The 18,972-nt window shown below is 53.4% G+C and overlaps 8 protein-coding genes across 8 annotated transcripts; 6 read left to right on the top strand and 2 right to left on the bottom strand.

Annotated features, from left to right (window-relative positions):
- Window positions 1–471: 471 nt before the first annotated feature.
- On the bottom strand, window positions 472–1,412 carry ATEG_05400 (Rab family GTPase; the record flags this gene model as incomplete). The annotated part of the gene is made up of 5 exons (XM_001214578.1): window positions 472–819; window positions 895–1,086; window positions 1,156–1,182; window positions 1,247–1,266; window positions 1,343–1,412. 5 exons carry the CDS (start codon window positions 1,410–1,412, stop codon window positions 472–474), a joined length of 657 nt encoding a protein of 218 aa, XP_001214578.1.
- A 730-nt stretch (window positions 1,413–2,142) lies between these two features.
- Window positions 2,143–4,372, top strand: ATEG_05399 (putative phosphoinositide phosphatase (Sac1); the record flags this gene model as incomplete). The annotated part of the gene is made up of 4 exons (XM_001214577.1): window positions 2,143–2,350; window positions 2,401–3,030; window positions 3,071–4,140; window positions 4,196–4,372. The coding sequence occupies 4 exons, from the start codon at window positions 2,143–2,145 to the stop codon at window positions 4,370–4,372; spliced, it is 2,085 nt and encodes a 694-aa protein (XP_001214577.1).
- Window positions 4,373–5,589: 1,217 nt separating this feature from the next.
- Window positions 5,590–7,278, top strand: ATEG_05398 (tetrahydrofolate synthase; the record flags this gene model as incomplete). The annotated part of the gene is made up of 3 exons (XM_001214576.1): window positions 5,590–5,607; window positions 5,666–5,803; window positions 5,878–7,278. The coding sequence occupies 3 exons, from the start codon at window positions 5,590–5,592 to the stop codon at window positions 7,276–7,278; spliced, it is 1,557 nt and encodes a 518-aa protein (XP_001214576.1).
- A 638-nt stretch (window positions 7,279–7,916) lies between these two features.
- ATEG_05397 (glycylpeptide N-tetradecanoyltransferase swoF) lies at window positions 7,917–9,555 on the top strand (the record flags this gene model as incomplete). Its single annotated transcript, XM_001214575.1, has 3 exons — window positions 7,917–8,440; window positions 8,512–9,292; window positions 9,358–9,555. 3 exons carry the CDS (start codon window positions 7,917–7,919, stop codon window positions 9,553–9,555), a joined length of 1,503 nt encoding a protein of 500 aa, XP_001214575.1.
- A 484-nt stretch (window positions 9,556–10,039) lies between these two features.
- On the top strand, window positions 10,040–11,528 carry ATEG_05396 (uncharacterized protein; the record flags this gene model as incomplete). Its single annotated transcript, XM_001214574.1, has 2 exons — window positions 10,040–10,085; window positions 10,174–11,528. The coding sequence occupies 2 exons, from the start codon at window positions 10,040–10,042 to the stop codon at window positions 11,526–11,528; spliced, it is 1,401 nt and encodes a 466-aa protein (XP_001214574.1).
- A 682-nt stretch (window positions 11,529–12,210) lies between these two features.
- ATEG_05395 (alpha/beta hydrolase family protein) lies at window positions 12,211–13,465 on the bottom strand (the record flags this gene model as incomplete). The annotated part of the gene is made up of 3 exons (XM_001214573.1): window positions 12,211–12,275; window positions 12,324–13,119; window positions 13,178–13,465. 3 exons carry the CDS (start codon window positions 13,463–13,465, stop codon window positions 12,211–12,213), a joined length of 1,149 nt encoding a protein of 382 aa, XP_001214573.1.
- A 614-nt stretch (window positions 13,466–14,079) lies between these two features.
- On the top strand, window positions 14,080–16,629 carry ATEG_05394 (uncharacterized protein; the record flags this gene model as incomplete). The annotated part of the gene is made up of 2 exons (XM_001214572.1): window positions 14,080–14,354; window positions 14,412–16,629. 2 exons carry the CDS (start codon window positions 14,080–14,082, stop codon window positions 16,627–16,629), a joined length of 2,493 nt encoding a protein of 830 aa, XP_001214572.1.
- Window positions 16,630–17,688: 1,059 nt separating this feature from the next.
- Window positions 17,689–18,658, top strand: ATEG_05393 (uncharacterized protein; the record flags this gene model as incomplete). The annotated part of the gene is made up of 3 exons (XM_001214571.1): window positions 17,689–18,314; window positions 18,369–18,456; window positions 18,527–18,658. The coding sequence occupies 3 exons, from the start codon at window positions 17,689–17,691 to the stop codon at window positions 18,656–18,658; spliced, it is 846 nt and encodes a 281-aa protein (XP_001214571.1).
- Between the last annotated feature and the right edge of the window lie 314 nt (window positions 18,659–18,972).

The raw sequence follows: 18,972 nt of genomic DNA, 5'->3' as shown, positions 1-18,972 counted from the left end.
AGAACTCGCAGGTACAGTCCTGCTGCATAATGTCTAAGTAAAAAGCCAGATCCAACAAGATCCTAGCACAATATCCGGCCATCCTGTACACCATAGAACGGATCACTTGACAACACTGACTGATAGGGAGGTAGGAAAGAGAAACGGGTGGTTGTGAATATGACGATGCATGTGATCACGGATAGTGTTCCACGCTGGCCAACGATATGACTCCCGTCATAGCCCACCATGCGAGAATGGGCAAACGTGAGACTGGGTGTAGGCATCAAGCGCCATCGAAAAGAAAGCATTCTTGGCTGCACGTTCTGAATGGTGTCCAGGAGCTGCCGGACAGGAGGACCCGTATTCAAGCCAGACAACCTGCTCCTTCCATATCTAGAGGCAACTTGATAAAAAAGAGAAACGAGATAATGCAGACACAGCAGGGAGGATAGGAAAGAACACCCGCGAAGTTTGGCTAAAGTTGAGGGTCTAGCAATTGCAGGACCCGGCACCCTGGGTACCGGGAGCTTCTGGGCGCAAGTCCACACCAGGACGGGGGGTGGTCCTCATGTTGCGGGGACCGGCCTGGTCGAGCGGCAGCTTCTTCGCGATCGCCGTGAACAGTTCATGCACATTCGTAGAGGACTTGGCGGAAGTTTCGAAAAAGAGCAACCCAGCTTCGCGGGCATAGGCTTCAGCATCCGCCGTGGAGATAGCTCGCTTATCCGGGTTCTCCGTAACCAGGTCAAGCTTGTTACCGGCGAGGGCGATCACGATGTTTTCGTTTGCTTGACGTTGCAACTCCTTCACCCATGACTTGGCCTTATCGAGGGAGGACTGTTACGGGAATGGGATGGTTAGCTATCCGAAACAGAGTCGATGGAGGCGGTGGGGAGGATCGGGAGGATATACAGCTTGTGTGATATCGTAGACCACAACGGCGCAGTTCGCATTTCTGTAGTACATCGGGGCCAAGGATTTGTATCGTTCCTGGCCGGCGGTATCCCATATTTCAAACTTCACCGTCGTGCTGTCGTCCAGGGAAATCGTCTGCGTGAGGAAGGCGGCGCCGATCGTCGACTCTCGGTAGTCATCAAATTGATTCTATTTCAGGAGAAGGTAGTTAGACGGAGAAAGTCGCATTGGTAGGAATGATTCAAGGGAAGAAAATACCTTGACGAATCTGAGTACCAGCGAACTCTGCAGTGGGTAGGCAACGTCAAGTCAGCGACCATCAAATCATCCACGGAACAGATATCCTAACCTTTCCAACAGCAGACTCTCCTAGAAACAAGAAAGGACAAGTCAGCGCTATCATCCCAGGAACCCGGTCGGATGCGGGGACAAAAAACACACTCACCCAGCAAGACCAGTTTGAACTGGGCGAATCGAGCACCGGGGCGGGCGCCAGCTGCGGCTCGGGAAGCCATGATGAAAGAAAGTCGAGATCAAAGCGGAGGTAGGGGATGTAGTCGCCTGTAGTGTGCAGTATGGGACCAAAGTGGTTGAGGCTGAGAGGAGTCGAGATGGAAGGGAAGGAGGATGTAACGATAGAGCGATATGGAGGGAGGCGGGAATCCGGGTGATGCTGGGAGGTTGAACCAAATTGATGGCGGCCTGCAGCAGCAGTACGGTAGATGACGAAGGGGACTCTTTTTCAGCCACACCCAAGCCGACTTGGCCGTTCAGGGCGGGGCGATGTGGCGGGAGTGCCCACCCAGTACGCGCTCGGTACCCGGCGGGAGTATGGGCAACCCCTACAAACCAGAGGTACCTCAACCGTACCTTACCATACCTTACCTCATCTCCCTATCACCACCAGCACCACATGCTCCTGGAGAACACCTAGGCTTGTTTGCCTCGTTCGGCGATCGTCCAGCATTCTTCCTCCTCCTGATAGTACCCTTTTACTCGGTGATCACCACTCGTTCTCCGATTCTTCTGACATTCTTTCTCTTCCGATTTATCATGTGTTGATTCTCTCCCCCACTACGTTCTTTTCTTTTACTTTCATTGCTTCGCTCTTACTTCCCTCCTTCTCCGTTCAACCCTAAACCCCTCTGTACCTGGGTAGACTCTCCCACCTTAAATACTTCCAACACAATTACCTCTACCTGTCCTTTCCCCTTTCCCACTCCGATCAAGTGGGATTCGCCGATAATGGCACCTTCAGTCCTTCCGTACCGTGATATCAACCTACACGCCTCGTCATCCCACTATGCCTTCACGTCGCCGTCGTCGCCAAACGCCCCGGCTCTTGTCGTGGATCGCCCAACCGGCGACCTGCGCCTTCACAGTGGCCCCCTGTCTGACGCAAAGCGGATCTCCAGTATCGCAGGTATCCTGGGTATCATCAAATTGAAACTAGGTGTGCATCTATGATACCTTTGCATTTATGCACAACACTGACGGGATTAGATAAATACATCATAGTGATCACCAAGGCCCAACCCATGGGACGCTTACGCGGCCATATGGTCTACAAGGTCGCGGCGACAGAGTTCCTTCCCCTCCGCGAGCGTCCGCTCCACGATCACGATGAAGATACGTATCTGGCGCTGCTGAAAGAGCTCCTGCGGACCGGGCCGATGTATTTCTCCTACGCCCTGGATCTTACCAACAGCTTCCAACGCCAGTCGCAATGCGATCCTACACTCCCCATGTGGAAACGGGCTGATGACCGATTCTTCTGGAATCGATTCATCCAGACGGATTTGATCGACTTCAGTCTCGGGGTTCAGGACTCGACAGGGATGCGGTACAGCGGCCCCCAGCCGGGAGTTGATCCTTTCATTTTACCGGTGATGTTCGGCATGCTGCGCATCACGCCTGCAAAGGTGAAGTCAACATCATTCACCTTCGCTCTTATCACTCGCCGATCCCGTCATCGGGCTGGCACGAGATACTTCTCACGGGGCATAGACGAGAAGGGTAATGTCTCGAACTACAACGAGACAGAACAGATCGTCATCCTGAATGACGCTACTGGCGGGCTGTCCGGATTCGCTGGAGGCCAATCGATGACTAAGGATAAGGCCGGTAACCCCGGTCAGGAGCTTCAAGTAATGGCCTTTTGTTCAAACGAGAGGGAGCGTCCCGGTATATTGGGCCGAGGTCAACAACCTCAAGTATACCCCAAAGCTGCAGGTCCGCGGTGTCGAGACTGCTCTGGATGCTGCTCAGAAACATTTCTCGGAGCAGATTCGCCTCTATGGAGAAAATTATCTTGTCAATCTGGTGAACCAGAAGGGGAGAGAAGCACGGGTGAAAGATGCATACGAACAGTTAATTCGCATCATCGTCTCCCCCTCCGCCGAAACCACCGAAAGGGACCAGGTATCATCAGAGAAGATGCATGTTTTAGAACCGGGGCATCGACAAAAAGAACTGGATCGTCTCCATTACATATATTTTGACTTCCACAACGAAACGAAGGGTCTGAAGTGGCACCGTGCAGAACTCTTGTTAGACCGCTTGATCGGCGGGCTGAACGCAGGCGGCTACTTCCGCGGTGTGGAAGATCCCACTGCTCCCAGCGGACAGCTTGACGCGCGCTCTGTACAGACCAGCGTCGTTAGGACCAACTGTATGGATTGCTTGGATCGAACCAACGTCGTGCAAAGCATGCTTGGACGGTGGGCCATCACCCGTCAGCTGATGGACGCTGGGGTTCTTCGGCCGGGTGAGGCAGCCAACGACGATCGGGATTTCGAAAACCTTTTCCGCAATATTTGGGCGGACAATGCGGACGTTGTCTCCAAATCATACTCCGGCACTGGTGCGTTGAAAACGGACTTCACCCGTACTGGTCAGCGTACCCGAGCCGGAATGTTGCAAGATCTCAACAATTCTATCACGCGCTATGTGCGCAACAACTTCCTAGATGGCCCTCGACAGGATGGGTTCGATGTCTTCTTGGGTGCCTATCTGCCGCCGGACTCTACGCTTGGAAACTTGCGACTCTTCCTGGATCGCCGGCCTCTAATTATCCAGTCGATCCCCTATATCCTTGCGGCCGGCGTTTTCATGATCATGGTTTCTATGTTCACTAGACGCTTGCCTGACGCAGCCGTGTGGCCGCTGCGGCTGTTCGTTATCTTCTGGCTTGTCATTTCTGCATGGTGCGCTCGCTTCATCATTGCGCACGGAATGCTATATGTATGTTTCTTAGTCACGTCTATCTGGCTCTCGATACTGACACGCGCACGTACAGGTCAACTGGCCCAAGTTGAACACGCCAGCAGCTGGCTCCGAAGGATACCAGGACGCTTTGATCAAGGCGCGCACCGACCCCATTGTCGGGAAGTTCCTCCCTGTTAGAAGACACCAACGGGGCTATAGCAACGCTCGGTTAGGCTTCTTGGAAGAAGGAAAAACGAGGATCGAGTAATCTGCAATATAGATTCCCCGATCTTGTGCCATCAATCTTGTCCATGTACGACTTCCGTCTGTACTTTTAGTGCCGTGGCTCTAGTTCGATTGTTCTGTTCTTACCATCTATTGCTTTACCCCTTTATACTGATACTTAATACGGCATGAACGCCGTCAACAATGTATGGAGCTCATACCGCATCGTGTAGGGGAAGAATAGAGGCGGGGTTAACAGGCTCCTTTTCAAGATTCACCATTGGACACGCATATCCATCTCCCAGTATGCTTTGTCTAGGGAGAGTACCTGTCCTGCAGAGTTGATCTCTGCTCTATGAGCTGCGCTATCGCCGTACGCCCAAAGTCCATGGCATAATCCAATGCTGTTCGACCTTCGCCGTCTTTTTGGTCCAGATCCACCTGCCCAGTTTCAAGCAACAACTTCGCTACTGCATCATGCCCGCTCCGTGTGGCACGGTATAGTGGTGTGAGAAGCTCGACGTTTATTTGGTTCACATTCACCTGGCATGTCTCAAGTAAGAGCTTGACGACAGCCTCATGTCCATGGTCTGCAGCGAGGGTCAATGGTGTGAGTCCGTAGTAGCTATTTGCGTCCACATCCACCTGCCCAGTCTCAAGTAACAGTCTCACCATTGATTCATGCCCAAACTCTGCGGCACGGGATAAATGATCCTGTCCGCTGAGGTGAATCTTTCGCCATCAATTTGCCCCAGCCTGAATAGACTTCTGCACCGTAGCTATGTAGACTCCCATGTTGAGCACCCCATAGCAGTGCTGAAGATTCGGAATTCTGAGAGTTCCTTCGCTATAAATATGGGTTGAAGATAGTGTCTAGAATTGGGTGTTGGTTTGAGCTAACGAATTAATGTCTCTTTCTGCCTCCGGGAATGTCGCCAATAACAGGAGTAGTTCTGTGGGTAATAGAAGGAAAGACATTTGAGGGATCCGTACGTTGTTGTGATTGCTCGACGGAGTACTCCGTAGCCATACAATGCAAAGGTGCAGATGGACAAAGTGCCATTACTAAGCAGTTCTAGTTATGCACCCCAGCTCATCGGCAACCACTCGTCGGGGAAGCTGTCTTACAGGGTGTTTGCCCCTCCTAAGATATTCTTCCGTCCACAAGCCTGCTTGACCCTGATGAGGGTCTTTCGATTACCTCCTGTATCTCGCTGTATTCCGTCTGTTCAGCTCCGCCGGCTGTCCACCTCTACCACAATGACTCGCAACTACGAGGTACCACTCCAATGCGACATGCTTCTCGCTTTACCAGGCTTGCTGACATGTGGCGCAGGATGCAATCACGGCGCTCAATTCGCTGCAATCAAACTTCGCGATTGTGCAGGAGGTGGCGAAATCAGTATCGAGGGTTGATATGAACCTGCGATCGATTCCGGAGACTGTCGAGTGGCTCCGTCGCATCGGGTACAAGGTGCGCATCTCCAATCTCCCAACAGACTCTTGCTCTGAGAGTTACTCTAACTGACCTGCATTGGTACTAATTAGCCATCCGATTTGAACCGTATGAATCCTGTCCATGTCGCGGGAACCAAGGGTAAAGGCTCCACGTCCGCGTTCATCGCCTCCATCCTCTCGCAGTATACTGCCGCCCAGTCGAACGACACCTCTGCGAAACTTAACAAAGTCGGTCTATACACCTCGCCCCACCTGCGATTTGCCAGGGAACGTATTAAGATCGACAATGAACCCTTATCGGAGGAAAAGTTTGCAAAATATTTCTTCGAGGTCTGGGATCGCCTGGAGGATGCCGCGCGGGCGGCTGGCGAGGACCCGGCCGAGCGACGGACCAAGCCGCAGTACTTCCGGTATTTGACGCTCATGGCTTTCCACACGTATTTGAGTGAAGGCGTTGATGCTGCTGTAATTGAATGCGGAATTGGCGGCGAATACGACTGCACCAACGTACTCGAAAAGCCAGCCGCAGCGGCCATCACAAGTCTGGGAATTGACCACACAAATATTCTGGGGACAACCATCGAAGAGATTGCCTGGCATAAGGGCGGAATCATCAAACCTGGTGTCAAGGCCTTCAGCGCCCCGCAACCCGGCGGCGCGGAAAAGGTGCTGCATGACCGTGCGGCCGACAAGAAAACGGAGGTCGAGATTGTTTCAGGGCATCCCGATTTGGTTCGCGGTGGTGATATCAAGCTTGGCCTCGCGGGTGACTTTCAGTACACTAACGCGGCCATTGCTGTTGCAACGGCTGCGGAGTTCCTTCGCAAGGTTGGAATTGAGGACGTCCCGGCAGATATCCTTTCTAAACCATTACCACCCAAATTCCGCAAGGGTCTAGAGACAGCTCGATTGGGTGGTAGGTGCGAGACGAGATATGAAAAGAATATCGCATGGTACATTGATGGAGGGCACACGTTGGAGAGTATCAAGCTGGCAGGCCAGTGGTTTGCCTCTCAGATCCATGCGAATTCTTCATCGAACGCAGCCGCCAGTAAGAAATTGCGGCTTCTGATCTTCAACCAGCAGACTCGCGACAGCAACGCGCTTGCACGCGCTCTTCATGAAACTCTGTCTGAAGCCCTCAACGCCGAGCAACCCTTCACCCATGCCATTTTCTGCACCAATGTCACTTACAAGGAGAGCGGATACCGGCCAGATCTCGTGAGCATGAATACCAATGCCAGTGACGTGGAGAGACTGGCAGTTCAGAACAGCCTGGCCAAGACGTGGCAATCCATTGACCCCAGCGCCGAGGTCAAGGTTTATGCGACGATTGAAGAAGCCGTTGACTATGCTCGAGAGCTGGCCAACGAAGAGAGAAACCGCATTGGGAACGATGAAGCTCCTGTGATGACCTTTGTCACGGGGAGTCTCCATCTCGTTGGGGGGTTCCTCGACGTGATTGAGACCAAGCCCAGTCCGTACGCTTAGGTGGCTGTATTTGTGACAAAGCATTGCGGACATTTGGATGTACATCTACTTGAGTATGGAGTTTTCAACAACACATCTAGCGATACCCAGACTGGCTCGGAGTCCAGCATGTTGGGAGGGGTTTAGGAAGGCGTTTTTGTCCAGGGCTTCAACAAAGATTTGGTCCAAGTTAGGAGTGGTAGTGATAGTGGTGGTAGTGGTAATAGTCTTTAATTAAGGCTACTACTTCTACTACCACCATTACCACTACCAGTTAGCATCAGTTGGAATATATGATAATATGCCTCCGTTAGAAGTTGGTGTGCTTGATCTCATTCCACATGGCAGATATATCTCTCTCATGGTCTCGAATGCCGAGGTTCAACACCTTGACCTGGCAGTGTAGGGCAAAACCAGTCGCATTACATCGCGAGTTGAAGAGATAAGTAGAAAGAAAAGTATACATATGATCGCAGCATTGACGAGCATCCTACTCTGTACACAAACAGAACCTTGGTCAAGAGAAGTAGTGACGTGGGGCGATTTGGTGGCCCTGAAAACCTTCCCGCTTTCCGCCTCCACTAAGCCCTCATTCCCATCTGTTCCTCCTCCCCTCTTCTGCTTCTCCCGCTTCCCCCCCAACTGCGCCCGTTGCCGCCATGTCGGACTCCAGATCCAAGGAAAACAAGGGCAAAGCGCCCCAGACCACCGACTCCGAGTCTGACAAGAACCCCCAAAATGCGGCCGGACAAGCCACGATCGACCCCAAGGTGGCGGAGATCCTGCTGGCCAACAACCCCGCCCTGAGGAATGAGATGGCCGGGATGGACAAGGAAAAAGCTGCGGAGGCATTGCGCAAGGCCGACATTGCCGAGTTGCTGACCGGTCTCTCGGTGGGCGGCAAGAACCAAAAGGACATGGCCTCGTACAAGTTCTGGCAGACCCAGCCCGTCCCTCGCTTCGATGAACAGAACGACGCGGACGTTGGAGGTCCCATTAAGATGATCGACCCCGAGAAGGTGTCAAAGGAACCGGATGCGTTGATTGAGGGCTTTGAATGGGCGACGTTGGATCTCACGAACGAGACCGAACTGCAGGAGCTGTGGGATCTGTTGACGTACCATTACGTGGAAGATGACAATGCCATGTTCCGGTTCCGATACTCGCAGTCGTTCCTACACTGGTATGTGACAGCTCGAATTGAGATCGGAGAAACTTGTTGATGTGCTGACCACTGTTGGGTTTACAATGTAGGGCGCTGATGTCCCCCGGTTGGAAGAAAGAGTGGCATGTGGGTGTCCGAGCCACGAAATCGCGGAAGCTTGTCGCTTCGATCTGTGGTGTCCCTACGGAACTCACGGTTCGTGGCCAGAAAATCAAGGTGACGGAGATCAACTTCCTCTGTATCCATAAGAAGCTGCGGTCGAAGCGGTTGACCCCCGTTCTCATCAAGGAGATCACTCGTCGGTGCTACCTGAACGGCACTTTCCAGGCGATCTACACTGCGGGTGTTGTCCTGCCCACCCCCGTCAGCTCGTGCCGGTACTACCATCGCCCTCTGGACTGGCTGAAGCTGTATGAGGTCGGTTTCTCTCCCCTTCCTCACGGCTCTACCAAAGCCCGTCAAATCACCAAGAACCACCTTCCGAGCACCACCTCTACCCCCGGCCTTCGTGTGATGGAGACTAAGGATATTGATGCTGTGCACGACCTCTTGGTGCGCTATCTGAACCGGTTTTTGCTGAACCAAGCCTTTACGCGGGAAGAAGTCGAACACTGGTTGGTACACAAGAAGGAGGTCAAGGAGCAGGTTGTCTGGTCGTATGTGGTAGAAGACCCCGAGACTCATAAGATCACGGACTTCTTCTCCTTCTACAACCTTGAATCTACCGTGATTCAGCACCCTAAGCACGACTGTGTCCGCGCCGCCTACCTCTACTACTACGCCACGGAAACTGCATTTACGGGCGACAAGAAAGCCCTTAAGGAGCGGCTTTTGCTTCTGATGAATGATGCTCTGATCCTCGCCAAGAAGGTACGCGGGCCCGCTACAACCCATCGATTCGTTTTGAGAAGATCTTGCAACTGACAATGGCACAGGCACACTTTGATGTCTTCAACGCGCTCACCCTCCAGGACAACCCTCTTTTCCTGGAGCAGCTGAAGTTTGGCGCTGGCGATGGACAGCTTCACTTCTACTTATATAACTACCGGACCGCGCCCGTCCCCGGCGGCGTGAATGAGAAGAACCTGCCGGATGAAAGAAGGATGGGAGGTGTTGGTATTGTGATGCTGTAGGAGGTGGGTGCTACATGTTTGGAAAGTCATCAAAAAGAAATTATGGGTACGAGTGATGTGACCTCGTATGAGATTAGCGATTTACGGAATAAAAGTGAAACATGACACATTCCCCGTCGGGGTTGCCGAAAATAGTAGGCTGTTGCGGCCCCAGGCGCCAAGGCAACGTTTTCCGCATTCGTGACGTCGGCCTCCCACCTCATCCTCTTGCTTTCCGTCTAAACATCAACCACCACGGTCTTTAATTCTCTGCTGCATCATAGAGAGCTGCCAAATGCATCCGCAAGGCCTTCCAATACCCATAGACATGCCTAAAGTGTGAACTGCCCTTTACGGTATCGATATCTAGTGCTGGAGCCCCACGTTTACCTGGCTAGTCGCGCTCTATATAAACGAGGTAAACAGCGCCCTGCGCTTATGATATCGGACTCTCCAAAGATATCAACCCAGAAATCCTCTCCCTTCCACTGGTCTGCGTTACAAAATGGGTGTGGGAGCGTCATCGGAGTATGGCCAGCCATCCTCGCCAGGTAAGCGTCTATGCTTTACATTCGACGACACCATGCATAGATATCGAAATAACCCCCAAATTCACGAATCAACACTAATATATGGCAGAGGAGCTGAGCTACGTGCTCGCCGAGCGCTTCGCGACAAAATGTTTCACACCTCTAGAGCTCACCCATTTCAAGGATAACTTCTTTACTCGTGCCATCGACCAGGCGGGCATGAAGTACTGGAACGAGAAAATACTCTCGGACTTTCTTGGTATCCCTGACAGCAGTGATGCCCACTGTCCCTTGGATGCGGGTCCGGTGATCTTCCGCATGGTCTCGTTTCTCGGAGCCTTTCCCTTCCAGAACACATTAGCCCCGAGCGTTTTGACGTTCGATAGCATGGTGAAGGTTGCTGTGCTTCTCACTGAGCGATATGGAAAGGTCCTCAGACGGGCCCGAAAAGACAGGATCCGCCTTTTATTCGGTAGCCTTGCTGATGTCGGGAGAAAAGACGCGGATCAGCCGCCGCCGCCTGACGAGAATGCGCAACAGGATGCGGACTCTTCGAATGCTCCGTCTCATGCTCCTGGCTTCTCCATTGATGAGCCCGCAAACGACGCGTATGATGATGAAGATGATGATGATGATCTGGCTCTAGCGGCACTAGAGTCTCTGGATGCTATCGAGGTCTTTAGACACGACTCCCGCATGGATAAGGCCGTCTATGAAGCTCGGATTTCCGTGGCCACGTTTCGGAGATTGCTGATGTTACTGCTTGTCATTTCGCCCTTGAAGCCTCTTGAACCAGTGCGAACCTATACGTCTGACTTGAACGAAAGTCGGATGGAGGCCGTCCGAAAGGAAGCAGACAACATTCTGGCTGCGTTTCCCCAAGAACACTCTGGAGGAATCAGCTATAAATCATTTGCAAAGACTATTGCAACTTCGCTGCCGTATCTATTTGACCCCCTAACTCCGTTGTTTGAGCACCTTCTCTTCAGCAAGAATCTAGACCTGTCGCAGAAACGCGAGAGGTCAGATTCTGCAGCTGCACAGTCAGACGATGAGACGGTCGACCAGCAACCATCCCCAGTGCCTGAGCCTGAATCGATCATGCTCCCCGGCAGCTTTGAATCCTCGATCCTAGACCCAGTCGTTATATCGCACCTCTCTTTCTTTCTGCCATCTACGAACACAAACTCGAACCTTCTTCGTGGCAATCTACGCCTACACCCTGTCTTCTCGACTGCAGCACACGGCTCATCATTGACCTCGTTCTCACACAATGTCATAACTTGGCAGTCAGGAACACTGTTTCTTCTAGAGGGCACCGTATCTGCTGGATCGGAGCAAGGCGAAACGATTACTCTGGGCGCGTACCTACCCCAGCCCTGGACATCCGGATCATCTTCGTCGACGTCCTCCCGCTCAGGCGACCAATCTACCGCGCCATGGTTTGTTCCAGCTTTCTCCTAAACACATCATTTTACCAGGAAAACCGTCTCCATCAATACAGAAATCAAACACACCCGTTGCCTACTTTTCAATAATACGGGCATATCCATTGGCTGTCAATTGCCCTCCTTCATCGCGAACCAACCATGCCCCTCCATCACCGCTAGGAGCAGGCAGTCTACGGATTGACACGAATCTCGAAACCGCAGACTTCCATGTGTCGCCTATTGGGCAAAATGGCGCCTTCCTTCCGCCGCCCACGGGAGGCCCTGAATGTCCGACCCAGATCCAGATCGACATTTACAATCTGGAGATATGGGGGCTTGTCCCCGATCCAGATGCATCGTCTGAGAAGGGAATGAGTGCCATCGAGTTACAACAGGCCAAATGGGATTTCGAGGCCCGCGAGGCAGAGCGAAGACGGAACCTGAATTTGAAAGCCGGTGCGGGTGATTCGGCTCGCGAGGGCGCTCGATGGCTCTTGGAGACGGCTGGTATAATCGGAGATGGGTCTTATCGGAAGTAATGTGTCTTAAGAGGATGGTTGAGAATCGACTATATGGCGTCTAGTTTGTTCGCCTATGACCCAACTTAACGGTGATATGTGTCTATGTTACGGAGGCAGATTTTCGGAATTTGGTTAGCTCATTCTATTGAAAAAGACGAGTAAAAGTGTGTGTATATCTAAACGAGCTAGGCAGATCTACTCGTCAAAGGCCCTTAGCACAGAAATAGCAGCAGCGGTGAACGTTGCCACGCGATTGTGACCTGATGATGTTAGTAAACGGGACGTAAATCACGAAGGCCTTAACATACCGCCGTAGGCAACACGCTCCCACCTAACCTTCCTCACCGGCGCAGAGCCATCAGGTGCCCTGTTCTCCCATACGAGAACCTCATTAGGGCCGTTCGAGTCCTTTCTCTGATAGACAATACTGCCAGGCGCATCTTTGACGTTTTCCCCGGTGGCCGCAACCCAAACCTGACGACCTTCATACCACGGGATCTCGACATCGTTCTTCGCATGGATAATGGCCAAATCTAATTCCTTACTTGTAGAAGCAGCATCAGACGTACCCGGCGCAACGCCCGTCAACCGGGCCACGCGCGCCGCAGTATCCCACGTATCGACGATATGACTCTTCACCCACGCCTGCACGCGGGGGTATCCCATCAGCGGGGAGAGCATGGGCGGGGTCAGACCCTTCAGGCTGTACGACTCGATTAGGTTGGGCAGGTTACTGAAGGAGGCGAGGAGGATGACCCCAGCGAACGGCTCGGGGTCTTTGATAGCCGGCTGGATGGCGGCCGGGTCGGGGGACCCGAACGCGAAGCGCTCGGCCACGGCGGCGCTGACGGCCGTGCCGAGGCTCTGGCCCATGAGGACTATGCGCGACGGCGGGATGCGCAGCGGCCCGGCTGTGAGGAAGTTGAGCAGGGCGACGCCGTCGGTGATGAGGGCCTTCCTCCGTTGGGGAGCCGGTGGAGAGGCCGAAGCCGCGGTAGTCGATGGCGAAGACGTGGAGCGGGTGGGAGGGGGTGGAGAGCCCGAGTAGCATGCGGTAGATCTCGGGGCGTTGGGCGGAGGCGAGATGGGCGGCGTTGCCGTGAACTGAGTTGAGTTAGGGGATCATGTTGATGATTGGAGGGGAGGGGAGAGGGTTCAGTACAGGCAACGACGACCCGGGAATTGGGGTCATTTGCGAGGAGGCTGAATGCGGTGGTTTGGGAGTAGTCGGTTGCTGGGCCGGAGGGTTCGTTTGCGTTGAGGGCCTCTTCGTGCTCCTTGCAGAGGTGCGGCGGGAGGAGATGCCAGCCGTAGAGGGTCTCGTTGTCGGGAGTGACGAGGTTGAATGGCTGAACTTGGGTTTCTGCTGGGGTGAGTAACCGAGTTTGATACTGGTCGAGGGGATATACTTAGGAAGCCGAATGACTCTACTTGGTTGATGTCTTGCCATAGCGTGGGGTTGACTTTGTGGGCATATAGAGCGCTGGACTCGACGGGTTAGAGTGCATCATCGGTCGTTTGGTGCGACTGCCAGAGGGCTCGCAGAGCATACAGTCTTTGGACATCGGGATATGTCATGGAGAAGACGAAGCAGACGTAAACAAAGCCGGCCGCGGCCAGAGACCAGTAGGCCTTTTTGAAGATGGGGAGAAGCTCAACCATGGTTACTGCGTGGAGGGTTAGTATAATCATGATTCCAGCCATAGATTGGAGTACATACAGAGTGAGCGAGGAGTTCTGCCTGTCTTCTGAGTTATTCATCGATACTTGAAGATGAAGGCATGAGAACGACAAGACACTTGAAGAGTGATGTTGATGTTGTCGATGGAGTGATGTGATGGATAAGCGGCTGCTGGCCAACTGGCGAGATGGCGACTCTAAGCTTACTGTACAGGGTACCCGCGTCACTTTCTTCTCCCTTCTTTTCTCCGCGACTAATCTTCCTCCCGTCAACTTCCACCTTTCTTCCACACACCCTTCTGCTACCCCTTCGTCTCGAGATGATCCTCATCTTCCGCAGTAATCTCCCCGGTTAACGCGTGCTCCTGACTCTTAATCGCCACCATGGCTGAAAAACGCCGACTCTCCGCACGCGACCGTCGCGAACCCGCCGCCAAAAGACGAGTCTCCGAAGCGACGCCGCAACCGCAATCCCAAGCGACGTCCAAAAAGAAGGCTTCAACTCCGGCCGCTGTCCCCTCGCCTCCTCCGCCTCCTACACCGGAAGTTGTCGAGAAACCGTTGCCTACGAAGCTGAAAGATGGAGAAGGCCTCCCCATAACCGACTCGCCGCAACCCCAGAATCTCTCCCCGAATGAGTACCAGTCGATAGCCGAAAGGTGGGTTTCCATGCGGAGGGAGTACCGCAGTAAGATGGTTCTCTAACTAGATAGTAGTGCCGTCCTACTTGCCTCCTTGGAACGATCGAAGAAGAAATGGCTCAGCGACGGCATTCTCGTGCGATACTGGACCAAACCCAAGAAGACGAAACGGGAGCAGATCGAAGGCAAAAACCCACCCAAGGATACCATGTCCAAGGTTGGCGCTTGCAGCATTGTGGTCGGCCCTCATCTATTTGATGCCATGCTCTACACCGTCAAAGATCCTAATGCGCCGCCACCGATTCAATACACCCCTCCACAACGACCGATGGTCCATTATGGCCACTCCAACAACTTCCAGCAGTACCACCATCCCTATCCGCATCCACATCCTTCTCAGCACGCTCGACAACATCCGCAGCATTCTCCCGCCAATGCCCCCTCGCCTCAACCTGGTTATCACCCAGGTCAAGCGACACCCTCACACCAAGCTCGGACCCCAAGCCACCCTCAACGCACGCCGTCCGGTCCTCAGTCCGCCCAACGTCCATCTCCAGCACAGCCCAACCAGCCGCCTCAGCCGGCAAAACCCAGCCCTGATCCAGTGATTCAGATGCTCGCTACGCGTGCTGCTTCAGACCCGGAACTGAAGGCTTTGATGAGAGTGGTGGCGTCGAGCAAAGCATCGCAAGAACAGCTTCGAGCATTTCAAGCCCATATTGATGAGCTTAATGCGATTATCCGGGCGAGGGAACAGCACCAGTTGAGGCAGCAGCAGCAGCAGCAGCAGCAACAACAACAACAACAGCAAGGTCAGTCCTCGACGCCTCAGACTCAGGCGTCTCGGACACCCCAACAAGCACAGCATGTGGCACCGCCTCAATCAGCGCCGTCACAAAGACCTCCTCAACCACCGGCACAGCCCGGCAAACAGGAGAGTCAGCCACAGCAAAAGACCACGACAACACCCAAACCCCAGCAGCCGCCACAGACGCCCCAGCAACCGCAAACCAGTGAACAGCGATTTCCTCGAGTGGAGGTGCAAGTCCCAAAGCCGTCGCCATCTCTTGTCTCAACTCCGCAACCGTCGACTCCCAACCCCACGGTACAAGTCCAAGTTCCACCGCCTCAGAAGCCCAACACCACTCCCCAGGTCAAACAAGAGCCTGGAGCAACCCCGAGCCAACCTTCACATCCACCTCCGGCCGCAGGACCTCCATCCAGCTCTAAGCCCGCGAGCCCAGCGGTGCAGCCTATGCCACCCCCACAACAACCCCCGGTGGCATCGCCACGACCAGGGCCCCCATACCCCCCTTATCAACAGGGGCCGTACCAAGGACAGCAGCCTGCTCTACAGTCTCGGCCCCCGCAATATGGGTCCCCGGCGTCACATTATCGCCAGGCTCCTCCGCCGCCGCCAAGACAGAACTACAAGTCGGTCGTTTTTGAGTTTACGTCACCCTTGACACCGTATGGAAGTAGTACTTCTGGCCACGCCGGCTCCGGTGATCGATACTTATTCCCTGAGTATTCTATTTTGGAGTGGCTGCCTGGTGGCAACACCGTCCTGGCGTCGTTCTTGTTGGTAAGAAAGGTGGACCTCAACACACCATTCCCTATCGAAACTGGGTCGGAGACGGGCAACTCGCGAGCAAAGGGCAAGTCATCCAAGTCAAAGAAGGCGGACAAAAGCAAGGGTAAAAATGCCGAGAGCGAAAAGGGGAAGGACACTACCGCAAACCAGAGCAGCACTCCAGCAACCGACGCGAAGGAAAACGCTACACAAGCCACTCCAGCTGGCGGACCGGCGGAAAAATCCGATGACAAAGCCGCAGCAGCATCGGGCAAACAGGCCAACAAAGACGCGTCCACGGATAAACCAGAAGATGCAAAGAAAGCCGACAACCTCAAGGAGTACTACCAACCGGTGACTTTCCGCATCCACAGCACCAACCCCAAGGTCCTCGAACCTCTTGGTCGAGTCGTGAAACCCCCTGATGAGGTCCGCAAATACATGAACGAAATCATGGACCGCGCCGAGCGCGCGCCAGATGGGTTTCTCGCCTTCCGTCTTCCGCGAGAGGAACCAGATGAACCCGAGGCCGAGGACAGTTATATCAAGAAAGGAGGCACGCCAGTTCCTACTGTTCGCAGTCGGCTTTCGAAGAGCAAGACCGTGGACAACGAGGAGTCGGATATCGAGAATCGTGAGAATCCGGCCGAGGACGAGGAGGAAGAGGAGCTGCTGGATTATTATGGGCCGCCTATGGGGCTTGTGCCGATGGGGGTATAAGCTGCTATGACGCCGTCCATTGTTGATATATTGTAATCTACTATTTTGCCTGTTGAGCGAAGAATACTGGCGACACATTCCCCCAAGCAGCCAGTCTTTGGTTTCGAATTAGTCTATAGCATCACGCCACGGCAGCGATGGCTGAATCCGTCTAGGCATGGAATTTACCAAAGCATTGGAGTATTCCCGCCCTACTTCCTCGCACGCCCGGAACGTACTTACTTACCTATACCCTCTTTTTTGCTTATTTTTAAAGTGAGGCGATACTTTGCATTCGCATCGGGGCCGTGCGCACATGCATACTCCGTACTATCTCCATGTATGCCATCTCCCACCCCACACCAAGTCGGACTGGTAGGTTCGTGCCGCGGGCCGTCTGATATGTATGGGATACATACGCGTCCGGCACTGATCCGAGGAGATGCGCCAGGTGGCACGTCCTGATTGGGGATTCGAGACGGCTGTAAGCTGGGATCTTTGTCTCTAATGCAAGGCTGCATCCGCTACTCCAATATCATGGAACGAGGCTCGAAGAAAAACGATGACCACGTCGCAACCCTCCCGGAACGCTTGCGGGAGCTTGATTATGACTGGAGTCCCAGAGAATCATCTATCTCGGTACCAAAGAGTCTTCCAGGCGAATGTGATTCGGCTTGCAGCGTTGGATGCTCTCGATCTTCGATTATGGCGCGAGAAGAGACATGTGGCATCCAAGAGCGAATTGTCGTCGGCACGAGCGGATGAGCGAAGACTCGAAGCTGGAAGAGCTGGCCTGGTATCCAATAATGCTATGCCAACTCATGGTCTCGTCATGGACTAGGGCGATATACCGAAGAATCAGGACGCCTCGGCCGGGCGCAAGTGCATCCTCTTTCTTACCCTTGTTCTACTCTGTGCGGAGAAGGAGAGGGTTCAATGACAGAGCCTCATGAGGGCCGCTCTATATATCAAGCTGCTCATCACCCGCAGAGCTGGACAGTCTTTCGAACCATATCTCTCAGTCTACACACCTTTTCCACTCTTGAATCTATCCTCTCTTGAGTTTGCAACCCATCTATCATGGCTCCTGCACTTCTACCCTCATCACCTGCACTGGCACAGTCGTCCACTTCACGTCTCCCGCAAACTTCAATGCAAGACGGCAGTAGTTACGACAGCCAAATGGCGCAGAATCCTAGTTTCCTAGCTGGTCTCCAGGTGATCAACGACAAGATGCAGCTGCAAGAACGGCTTCAAAGAAAACAGGCAGCGTTCGAGGAAGTGATGGAGATCAACAATAAGGAAAAGGAGGCACATAGCCGGACTAAAGAGGAGGTGCAATCTCTCAAGAACGATATCAAAGAAAAAGATAAGGCCATTGACAAACAGACAGAACAGATCAAGTCTCTCCAATCCCAGGCTGCAAGCTTGCAATCCAAATATGAGGACGAGAGGCACAAGGTTGCCGACGCCCACGGCGAGATTGGCGGCCTGTTGCAACAGATAGCCAGCAAAGACTCAAAAATTGACGAGTTGAAGAGTGCTGGATCGCAGTTGAGAGAGCGATATACTGCCTCAAAGGATAAGATCAAGCAGCTCCAGGCAGAGAACTCAGATTTGGATCAGAGGCTGAGAGCAGCCACTGACCGCGTAAGGGAGTTGGAAGGATTTGCAACCGGCTTCATTGAATTGGATGAGAATCACCTGTAAGTGATGTGTCGCTCACTCTATTTCTAATTTCCTGTTTCTGACGCCACTAGGATTGATGGGTATGCTATGCTCTGGGAATATGCCACGAACGAAGTCTACTCCCAGCTGGAGGCCGATCTTGATAGCAAGGTGCTTCGAGTAGGTCCACACCGGTACTCAGAAGGCCGAATTCTCGAGGATGTCGATTCTAACTCCCATTACAGGACAGTGCAGCGTGGGAAGAGCTGAGACATTGCGACCTTGCTATTCAGCACCGCATCCCTCTCCCATCTTCCAACTCTCCTGCGGCGAAACATATGCTCCTCGCCATGATTTTGGCCATGCTATCGAGGGAAATTGACAGATACATCTTCCAACCTGCGTACATTGCGGGTGAAGATTGCCCTAGCCGGCAATCGCTGGCTAACCTGGCGGCCGTCAATACCGAGAAAGAGTCCTTTTGCCGGTCCATCTTATTCTCCCTTGATCCCGAATCCCAGAGTAAACGCTGCCAATGGCGCGTTCAGAAAATCGTGCAACACGTCTCGTCATATCTCTGCGCATTGCTTTCGGACGAGCAACACAGTCGATTCTGCCAGAGTCTCGAAAACGTGGCCAAGAAAGCAGTGGAGGTCTGGCATCCCATTCAGCATGCTCGAAGAAAGTACGAGTCCG

Source organism: Aspergillus terreus, genomic scaffold (genome assembly GCF_000149615.1).
Source record: "Aspergillus terreus NIH2624 scaffold_7 genomic scaffold, whole genome shotgun sequence".
Classification (NCBI taxonomy): Eukaryota; Fungi; Ascomycota; class Eurotiomycetes; order Eurotiales; family Aspergillaceae; genus Aspergillus; species Aspergillus terreus.
Note: the sequence above shows the minus strand (reverse complement) of the source record. Positions and strands in the feature narration are given on the sequence as shown.